This window comes from Nerophis lumbriciformis, linkage group LG07 (genome assembly GCF_033978685.3).
Source record: "Nerophis lumbriciformis linkage group LG07, RoL_Nlum_v2.1, whole genome shotgun sequence".
In the NCBI taxonomy this organism is placed as follows: domain Eukaryota; kingdom Metazoa; phylum Chordata; class Actinopteri; order Syngnathiformes; family Syngnathidae; genus Nerophis; species Nerophis lumbriciformis.
Window position 1 is genome coordinate 25,961,222 of NC_084554.2, and position 10,966 is coordinate 25,972,187.

At 42.1% G+C, this 10,966-nt stretch overlaps 2 protein-coding genes across 2 annotated transcripts; one reads left to right on the forward strand and one right to left on the reverse strand.

Annotated features, from left to right (window-relative positions):
• Positions 1–130: 130 nt before the first annotated feature.
• On the reverse strand, positions 131–7,195 carry ndufb4 (NADH:ubiquinone oxidoreductase subunit B4). The gene is made up of 3 exons (XM_061965586.2): positions 6,944–7,195; positions 547–687; positions 131–285 (listed from the first exon to the last, which is right to left on the reverse strand). The coding sequence occupies exons 1-3, from the start codon at positions 7,184–7,186 to the stop codon at positions 223–225; spliced, it is 447 nt and encodes a 148-aa protein (XP_061821570.2). The 5' UTR covers positions 7,187–7,195; the 3' UTR covers positions 131–222.
• Positions 7,196–7,197: 2 nt separating this feature from the next.
• Positions 7,198–8,203, forward strand: LOC140678952 (sperm-associated antigen 16 protein-like). The gene has a single exon (XM_072913490.1). The coding sequence runs from the start codon at positions 7,286–7,288 to the stop codon at positions 7,961–7,963; it is 678 nt and encodes a 225-aa protein (XP_072769591.1). The 5' UTR covers positions 7,198–7,285; the 3' UTR covers positions 7,964–8,203.
• Positions 8,204–10,966: the final 2,763 nt, after the last annotated feature.

The following is a 10,966-nucleotide window of genomic DNA, read 5'->3' on the forward strand; positions in this document are numbered from 1 at the left end:
TAAAAAAGGTTTGCATTGAGTCTTGGAGTGATTCTTGAATACATTACTGCTCATACACAGCTCGATGTGTATACAATTAAAACATGTGTGATTCCCACCTTTTCCTGAGCACATAAAGCCACAATGAATGTTTATGACAGCTTAAGTTTATTTTGATATAATAATTACCAGTACACGCAAACATGAGGACACACACAGCAGGAGGTCATTGTACAGCAGAGCTCAAGATGACATGCTGAACTTGCGTACCAGAGTTCCATCTTTAATACGCTGCTCTCTATTGGCCTGTAACAAAACAGATGACTGTCATTTTTACAACAGCGAATCGTCACAATAAAGGAAAGAATGATAATATGTCAACACAAGCATTGTGTCTATATGAAGTGAACTACAAATACTGTACTTTTTCACCAAAAGTCCCTTAAAATGCACACCCACTTCAGCCAAAACACACAAAATATGTAACACTATTGTTTGCGCTGTAATTTCACAATTCCCCTCATGACAAGCTACAATTTAATAACGATGCTCACAGAATGCACATACCCGATCTGTCTTGAAGATGTAGTAGAGGACGAAGACAGGAACAATTCCAAACATGCTCAGGAGAGACGTCTTCTTGGTGACTCTGAAGTTGTTGTAAGGGTTGCCGCGGGCGTACACCCATTTTGTCACCGCAGGGTCATGCTGTAAGAAAATATGTATTGACACCAAGTCTTGACAGGATAGATGATAATGCAAGTAATTTTATATACAGTGGAAACTGTATAGCACAGGTTTGATGTCGTCATAACCAAAACTAACCAATGCTTTTATATTTACTTGTAACTTTGGATAAAGACATGAGAATGGACAATGAAAAATTTGTCAAGTGCATATCTTTCTATTAATGATTTAGCGACAGGAATATTGTGGGGCAGTGACGTTTGCCTGCTAGTTAAGAGCTGCCAACCCAGGGTGAATTAATGTCAGGAGTGTCTCTTGCTGTGATGAAATAATACAGTGCTGTTTTGGAAACACCACCTCGTTATATTTAACAAAGCTGTTGCAGTAATTATATTTTTAAATACAATGACAAAAAAGCTTTCAAACATGCATTTTCTCCGTTGGCTAAAAATGTTTAATGGGTGCATTTTGCTACTTTTTGTGGTATGATTCAAATTGAATCTGCAAAACTTGTATTTTGAAGCTTATTTTGCACTCATTATGCACGTTTTAATGCTGAGTAACTAGCTAGTGGTTACGTTGCTGCTGTTTCACACTGCTAAACGGTGATGTTGACATAAACTAAAGTTTCATAGAATTGACCCCTTGTATTCTCAAATTGTGTCATAATAAAAAAGCAGTTGACTATGTAAGTCATTGGCCTCTTAAAGAGGCTGTTTGCAACCTTTACAGTAGGGCTATTCAACTACATAATGAAGAGGGAGGCAGTTTTAAGAGCCCAAGGTCGCAGGGGCCGGACATCCAAATTTGGATGTGTCTTTGGAAAGTGCCTCTCTCTTGTATTTATATAGCGCTTTTCCCAAGTGACATTTAAACCAGTGTGGGTGGCACTGGGAGCAGGTGGGCGAAGTGTCTTGCTCAAGGACACAACAGCTGTGACTCGGGTGGCAGAAGCGAGGATCAAACCTGGAACAATCAAGTTGTTGGTGCGGCTGCCCCGCCTCTGCAGGTTATATTCCTTTGAGACTACGTTTACTTATTTACAAAGTACACACATCAGCTTTCACACCGCACTGTCAATAAATTAATTATTCTGCCCTCGCTACTCGTTTCCAGAGTGTGCAGCTCGACAGATAGTTAACAGAATTAATAAACACAAGCTAAGTTTTGTTGATGATTGATGTTCCTTCTTTTGAATTATTTATCTCCCTCGGTTTTTGTTTTTTATACATCTTCCTTTATTCAGGTTTGTAAGACTGAAAATATAAACATTACAATAGTATGATGTCCATTGTGTACTTTACATAAATAAAATAGGTTTAGTGTTAATACACACAGCGAACGTGGTACAAGTGGTTTAACACAATTAACCAAAAGTGTAGCTTTATCGCCCTCTGCTGGTCAAATTCAGCACTACATGTATTCAACCAGTTTTGATCGCCAGAGTTATACAGCCAAAAAATGACACAACCACAAATACAAAAGACATCACAAAGTCAGCAATTTCAATACATTAATACTTTTTTGTCCAGTCAGATTTTTGTGATTTATTTAGATTTTTTTTCAGGGTCGATAGTGCCATCTTCTACTCACCCGGTCTAGAATCTGGACTGTGGAGTTTAAATTTCCCAGTCAAAAAAACCATAAGGAATCTGAACGTGCGGCTCTGCAGACACATACTATTTGCTCCGTGACCAACGGACGGGCTTCGGTCTGACGGCGGCGCGTCCTTACAGGCCCCTCGCCTTTACGGAACCTTACAGTTTGTGGAAGGCATGGCAGAACTTCCAGCAGAGCACCGCAGTGCTGAAGAGAAGAAGCCGGCTGGTTGCTGCCCAGAAAGTTTGGGCGCCTTTCTAATGATGCATCCCCAAAATGCTAGTTCTCGCATGCAGGAGGATGCTAGAAAATGTCCCATGTGTTGCAACAGTCAGCCTTAATGAATTGTTGCAGCTCGATGTTTTGTGCACATCAAGCCATGCACGTTTGCGAGACAAGCAAGTTAAGGGTCCGGCCATGCTCTGGGGGTGTGTGCACGGCTCAAGGGTTAAATTGCGTGCTTGTTGGCCACTTTGCGGTTGGGGGTGTCACTAATGTCATTTTAATACATTATTATTTTTTTATATTTTCGTAATCAAACAGAAGGGTCCCAAAGATCGTCTGGTCGACAGGTTGGCAACCACTGCCCTCTCGTAACAACAAAATGACTGCAAATTGTTAGCTGCTTGTCTTGGTCTTCTTTTGTGTATTTGCGTGTGCTCCCTGCGTGTACGTGTGGACGAGACAGCAATGAGTGACAAAGCTGACTGCCAGACAAATTCCTCGGACCGACAAACAATTTTTATTCGATATAGTTAGTAATTGTGACGAGTATAGACACTTAAAAAATGTTTCTGTTTAACAACTAATGGGAACATGAGCTAGCCAGTCGAGTGTTTATTTATTTAGGTTTGAAAAATGTAACACATTGCAAACAGCCCCTTTTAAGTGGACACTTTAGGAATAAGAACACGGTGCACCAGGATTTGAGGACTTGGTCGACATAAAAGAGGTTTTTGATAATTACGGGTTATACATTTGTGTTTTTTGCAGTAGTTTAGAAATGCATTGAATTGTATTTGAATGTTTAGTGATTTACTAAAATTCTATATGGGGATGTAACAATTACCTTTACTGGGGGAAAAAATCCCAAAAGATTAGTATTACCATTTAAAAATTGTATTATCGTAAAACCGGGGTTGATTATCTCACTTGGAGAAACTCACTGCTCATTTTCCGGAGAAACAGCGAGCAAGCTAACCGCTAGCTAGTGGAAATGGTAACATGAATACAAGACACGTTCATGTCTTTCCCAATTACAAACACCCACTTTGCCTTTTAATTATTAAACACTGTAAAAAATTAATAAATTAAAACTCCCTCCGGGGACTCCGGCTTCCTCCCACCTCCAAAGACATGCACCTGGGGATAGGTTGATTGGCAACACTAAATTGGCCCTAGTGTGTGAATGTGAGTGTGAATGTTGTCTATCTGTGTTGGCCCTGCGATGAGGTGGCGACTTGTCCAGGGTGTATTCCGCCTTCAGCCCAAATGCTGCTGAGATAGGCTCCAGCATCCCCCGCGATCCCAAAAGGGACAAGCGGTAGAAAATGGATAATACAATAATCAATATTTCTTCTGCCAGTGAGTTTTGCTTATTCATTTATGCAGCGGCGGCTTGTGACTGCTCAGTGAGGTGGTTGGTGATGCGCGTCATTGTTGGCTCTGTGTGGGGTTATTTTTGGACCAATTGAAAAGCACATAGGTTAATGACATAGTTTACCTTTCCTATAAGTGTCTCGCCGTGGAGATTTAGGGGTCGGGTTGAAGTAGAATAACAAAATTTTATGTCTCAAGACTGCACAAAATTATACCTGAAAGTAAGTTTCAGTTTCTTTACATATAGTTTTAGACTTTTGTATTTGTTCATATTATCCTGAAATATGGACTCAGTCTGAGCATCGATCGTGGTTTTTGAGCGTCCTTAAAATGTTTTTGTTAAGCTGCAGCATCCATCATGGCTGCCGGCGCCACCTCAACTCAGACAAACAAAACACACATTTATGTAACATTTTATCCAGACAAAAAGTCCACTTCTATGGTCAGACAGTATCATACTAATGCACAGATATTCACTGTAAAACCCATTTTGAAAATTCCAAAATATATGAAAGTTAGTTAAGTTAGTTTATTTTTCTGCTGAATGTAAAGTCGCTATTAAACTTACTAATTAAAAATGTATCAAGTTTTTATCATTTAGTGATTATCTATGGGTTACTTAACTAATCTATTTACTTTTTATTTAATGCATTTATTACAAATAATAAGGGAACTATGATGTATTGAAGTTCACTTTCCAAAATGTAGGTGCCACATTTCTCTACTGTCTTGGATAATCCAGGACAAAAAAGCTATTGATTTTTTATTTTTTTTTACTTAAACAATTCCTAGCTAACTTTAAAACATCTTAACTCCCTTAATATTTGGCATATCACAATGGTTAAAGTACCATTGGAAAGCTTTTTCCGAGGTATTTGCAATGTTAGCACCTCCGCGACCTTGAGAGGGACAAGCGGTAGAAAATGGAGGGATGGATTATTACTATTATTTTTAGATATTTTGCATATCATTTTTTTTGTCACGGACCTATTCTTCTATACCGCTTGACCCTCACTAGGTATTATTTGAAACAAACCTTTGTTAAAGTATTTCAGTGTTTTTGGGCATAATAGCGTGATATTTTTGGTCACACTAATCGTGATATGAACATTTTATATCGTAACATCCCTAAACATTACAATGTTTAGTTGTGCTAATCCTAATCTACAACAATACAGCCAAATAAATACGACATAACACACATCTGACAACTCAAATTCAACATATTTGTAAATGCTACTAAATATGCATTCAAGTCGGTCTACATTAGCTTGTGCAGTTTGTTGGCCCTGCGATGAGGTGGCGACTTGTCCAGGGTGTACACCGCCTTCCGCCCGAATGCAGTTGAGATTGGCTGCAGCACCCCCACGACCCCGAACGGGACAAGCGGTAGGAAATGGTTGGATGGGTTTTACTTACGGTAATGAAAAATAGCAGCACGTATTTAAAGCCACGTGTTATTGTTTTAAATCAGTATCGATTCGCCTGACAGCTTCTTTAGACCGGAATAACAATGTAACAACATAATTACAAGTTGACATACATTAAACAGTTAAGTGTTAAGGACGACTTATGTTTAAACCTTACAGCACTCTAGCACAGTGTTTTTCAACCACTGTGCCACGGAACACTAGTGTATTGTGAAATAGCAAACATAAGAACGAGCTTAAAAAGTAGATGTGTTTCTGTCAGGGGGTTTCAACTGTGGAACAGCTTAGATGATTCCTTAAAATGTTCCAGTTCCATTCACACATTTAAAAAACACTTTAAGACCAATGTCTTGGAAAAATATATCACTCTTGAATCAACACAGTAGTTAATACTATGATCAATGTTAATTAAAAACTAAATGTGTGATATATAAATAATGGAAGTATAATTGTTTGTATCCATCCATCCATTTTCTACCGCTTATTCCTTTCGGGGTCGCTGGAGCCTATCTCAGCTACAATCGGGCGGAAGGCGGGGTACACCCTGGACAAGTCGCCACCTCATCGCAGGGCCAACACAGATAGACAGACAACAATGTGTATTTATAATATGTTGTACAAAGGAAATTTCATAATTTTTGGAAGCTCATCTTGTATTTGACTTTGTTTATAGGGTTAGGCGCAATAAGTGTTCAACTTCAGCCTAAATCCTTTCGGTCGGCAACATTTTTAATTTATGAATGTACAACTGTTTGTTTATGTAAAACTGTTTATTTGGTTGACCATTGACCGAAGAAATAATAACTAACTAACTAACTAACTAGATACAGTCTGGTGTGCCGTGGGAGATGATGTCATTTCACCTAATTGGGTTAAAAATATTTTTTGGAAACCAGTAATTATAATGTGCCGTAGTTGAGTGTCTGTGCTGTCGAGAGCTCGACAGAGTAACCGTATAATACTCTTCCATATCAGTAGGTGGCAGCAGGTAGCTAATTGCTTTGTGGATGTCGGGAACATGGTTTGTCATGATCACAATATGCAGGCGACTGCGGGAGGTAGCATGAAGGTAAAAAGGTATCTAATGCTTAAACCAAAAATAAACAAAAGGCGAGTGCCGCTAAGAAAAGGCATTGAACCTTAGGGATGGCTATGCAAAACAAAACAAACTGAACTGGCTACAAAGTAAACAAAAACAGAATGCTGGACGACAGCAAAGACTTACAGCGTGTGCAGCAGCAGACGGCGTCCACAATGTACATCTGTACATGACGATCAACAACAAAATAGGAGCGCAAGACAAGAACTAAAACACTGCAAAGGAAAACACAAAAAAACTCAAAATAAGTCACGTCGTGATGTGACAGGTCGTGACAGTACACCTACTTTGAGACAAGAGCTATAGTGATGCATGCTTTGTTATGGTTTGAATTTATATACAACAATTACGAGAACGACTTTTTACTGTCAATATCGGCTGCTGAGTTACTTTTTTTTTTTAAATGTTTTTTGCTAGTAGTGTGCCTCGGGATTTTTTCGATGAAAAAATGTGCCTTAGCTCAAAAAAGGTTGAAAAACACTGCTCTAGCTGTTAGCATCGCCCGTTTCTCCAAGGGTGACTTTGTTAGCTAGCAGTTAGCCACACTTACAATGAGCTCCTTTCGGTGCGGGTTGTTCAGCTGTAGCTGGTATTGTCGCTTCAAATTGGCCCGGAGTGCCGCCCGGTCTCCCTCGGCACGTCGGTACTCCGGCGAAAGGTTAAAGTACTCATTGGGGTCCAGTGTCTTCGGCCGTGTAGCCAAGGGCGCCTCTCGGTAGTCCGCCATGACAGTTCGGTCAAGCGCCTCTGCGAGAACTGATGAAGTCTCGCGTTGTTTGCGCGTCATCGCCATGGAAACGGAAACACTTTAGTTCACTTAAAAGATCATCGACGTTTTTAAGGTGACGTTTTAAATGTTGTGGTAGGGTGCTTTCTAACCCGCTCAGTCGCTATGGAACACGATGATACTTTTGACTATGAGGAGGGCGAAGAGGATGATCTTGGTGATGACTATTTGGCCGAAGAAGAAGATTTAGAAGCCACAGTCCAAACTATCCACGAGCGCGCGAGAAGAGTTCGGACCGCATCTTCCGGCTTCGAACTTCCGGTCACCGTGGATGACTTCCTGCGCAGTTTTCTCACTCAAATGGGGATGACGGCCACCTTGGACTGTTTCCAGGCGGAGTGGACGGAGATGACGCACGTGGGCTTGGTGGACCCCAGGCACATGGGCACGGTCCCGGACATTTACGTGCACAACCAGTGTTTGCACAACGAGCTGAAGAACGCGCTGCGGGAGAGGGAAGAGTACCGGCAGTCTGCGTCTGCCTCGGCCGACACGCTGGCGACGGCGCAGAAGGCACGCGACGTGCAGCAGATGCAGCACAAACGCGCGGGCCAGGAGAGGAGCAGACTGGTGGAGGAGACGAGGAGGGTGAAGGCTCAGTGCAAGGCGTACGAACCTGCCATCAGGAGGATGGGTGAGAAATATCAGGCCGTCGTGCAGCAGACCATGAAGCTGGCTTTGGAGAGGGACAAAATTCTCATGCACGTCAACCAGGATCGAAGTCAACTTCGTGGCTGCAAGTCCTGCAGGGAGATGAGGTGCAATAACCTTAATGCTCCATAGATAGTTCATTTAAAGATGGGACATAACTATTATGTTGTGGATCTTATAGCAATGCCTAATATACAAATGTAGTGAGTAAATCCGAATTTGAGCTGCAAGTGCCATCCATCCATTTTTTACCGCTTGTATTTACCCAAATGCACCCTTTGTACCACAAGAGGGCGATCTCTACTAATTTAGATGCTCACCCCCGCCGTGTAAGGAAGGCAAAAGTTAACATAATAATAATAAAAAAACAATTTCCAACCATAGTTTCTGTATTATTGACTGGAACTGAAATGTAAAAGATTATGAAGTAATATGTTTTAAACAGCAATCATAATTCTTGAATAAAAAAAACAAAGCATAACCCTATGGATAACGGAGACATATACAGGTATAATAGTCTCCTTGTTGTTGTGTGTGCAGTTGCGCACTGAGCTCCAAAAGCCGTAGATGTTATAACGTGACTGGGCCGGCACGAAAAGCGGACGTGACGACAGGGACAAATTCGGGAGAATGGTTGTCCCGGGAGATTTTCGGGAGAGGCGCTGAAATTCGGGAGGGTTGGCAAGTATGCCCATGCATCACCCTGGAGTTATCAGAATCCATGCATCCATCCATCCATCCATTTTCCTCCGCTTATCCGAGGTCGGGTTGCGGGGGCAGCAGCCTACGCAGGGAAGCCCAGACTTTCCTCTCCCCAACCACTTCGTCCAGCTCTTCCCGGGGGATCCCAAGGCGGGAAAGCTCGGTTGATAGAGTGGCCGTGCCAGCAACTTGAGGGTTCCAGGTTTGATTTCCGCTTTCGCCATCCTAATCACTGCCGTTGTGTCCTTGGGCAAGACACTTTACCCACCTTCTTCCAGTGCCACCCACACTGGTTTGGGATGGGTTTGGCTTTGAGTCACTAGAGAAAAACGCTATATAAATATAATTCACTTCACTTCACAAATCTAAACCTAAATCTTTAACAAGACTCCGATTTCTTTCGCCCGGACGTGGGTCACCGGGGCCCCCCTCTGGAGCCAGGCCCAGAGTTGGGGCAGGATGGCGAGCGCCTGGTGGCCGGGCTCGAAGAGGCAACGTGGGTCCCCCCTCCAATGGGCTCAACACTCATGGGAGGGGCCACAGAGGTCGGGTGCGTTGTGAGCTGGGCGGCAGTCGAAGGCAGGGCACTTGGCGGTCCGATCTTCGGCTACATAAGCTTATCAGAATCAGAATAGTTTTTATTGCCATTGTTTGAGAACAGGTTCACAAACTAGGATTTTTTCTTGGTGCAATCGTGCAACATAAAACACATAACACAGAATAGGTAGTAAAATGAGCTGTAACTGAGCTATCAGAGCTATGTGTGTGTGTGTGTGGGTGGGGGCGGTCAGAACCTAATGATCTTGTGCCCCCTCTAGTGGTTGTGGCGCTTAACAAGTATTTTTTTTTCAATAGTTCAATTCTGATAATCTATATACAGGTAAACGCCAGTAAATTAGAATATTTTGAAAAACTTGATTTATTTCAGTAATTGCATTCAAAAGGTGTAACTTGTACATTATATTTATTCATTGCACACAGACTGATGCATTCAAATGTTTATTTCATTTAATTTTGATGATTTGAAGTGGCAACAAATGAAAATCCAAAATTCCGTGTGTCACAAAATTAGAATATTACTTAAGGCTAATACAAAAAAGGGATTTTTAGAAATGTTGGCCAACTGAAAAGTATGAAAATGAAAAATATGAGCATGTACAATACTCAATACTTGGTTGGAGCTCCTTTTGCCTCAATTACTGCGTTAATGCGGCGTGGCATGGAGTCGATGAGTTTCTGGCACTGCTCGGGTGTTATGAGAGCCCAGGTTGCTCTGATAGTGGCCTTCAACTCTTCTGCGTTTTTGGGTCTGGCATTCTGCATCTTCCTTTTCACAATACCCCACAGATTTTCTATGGGGCTAAGGTCAGGGGAGTTGGCGGGCCAATTTAGAACAGAAATACCATGGTCCATAAACCAGGCACGGGTAGATTTTGCGCTGTGTGCAGGCGCCAAGTCCTGTTGGAACTTGAAATCTCCATCTCCATAGAGCAGGTCAGCAGCAGGAAGCATGAAGTGCTCTAAAACTTGCTGGTAGACGGCTGCGTTGACCCTGGATCTCAGGAAACAGAGTGGACCGACACCAGCAGATGACATGGCACCCCAAACCATCACCCAACCATGCAAATTTTGCATTTCCTTTGGAAATCGAGGTCCCAGAGTCTGGAGGAAGACAGGAGAGGCACAGGATCCACGTTGCCTGAAGTCTAGTGTAAAGTTTCCACCATCAGTGATGGTTTGGGGTGCCATGTCATCTGCTGGTGTCGGTCCACTCTGTTTCCTGAGATCCAGGGTCAACGCAGCCGTCTACCAGCAAGTTTTAGAGCACTTCATGCTTCCTGCTGCTGACCTGCTCTATGAAGATGGAGATTTCAAGTTCCAACAGGACTTGGCGCCTGCACACAGCGCAATATCTACCCGTGCCTGGTTTACGGACCATGGTATTTCTGTTCTAAATTGGCCCGCCAACTCCCCTGACCTTAGCCCCATAGAAAATCTGTGGGGTATTGTGAAAAGGAAGATGCAGAATGCCAGACCCAAAAACGCAGAAGAGTTGAAGGCCACTATCAGAGCAACCTGGGCTCTCATAACACCCGAGCAGTGCCAGAAACTCATCGACTCCATGCCACGCCGCATTAACGCAGTAATTGAGGCAAAAGGAGCTCCAACCAAGTATTGAGTATTGTACATGCTCATATTTTTCATTTTCATACTTTTCAGTTGGCCAACATTTCTAAAAATCCCTTTTTTGTATTAGCCTTAAGTAATATTCTAATTTTGTGACACACGGAATTTTGGATTTTCATTTGTTGCCACTTCAAATCATCAAAATTAAATGAAATAAACATTTGAATGCATCAGTCTGTGTGCAATGAATAAATATAATGTACAAGTTACACCTTTTGAATGCAATTACTGAAATAAATCAAGTTT

Coding starts and splice junctions, on each gene's coding strand:
- LOC140678952 (XM_072913490.1), top strand. CDS start 7,286: ATGGAACACGATGATACTTTTGACTATGAGGAGGGCGAAGAGGATGAT.
- ndufb4 (XM_061965586.2), bottom strand. CDS start 7,186: ATGGCGATGACGCGCAAACAACGCGAGACTTCATCAGTTCTCGCAGAG. Junction 688..6,943: donor CGCACCGAAAGGAGCTCATT/GTAAGTGTGGCT, acceptor ATTTTCTTACAG/CATGACCCTGCGGTGACAAA. Junction 286..546: donor ACATCTTCAAGACAGATCGG/GTATGTGCATTC, acceptor GTTTTGTTACAG/GCCAATAGAGAGCAGCGTAT.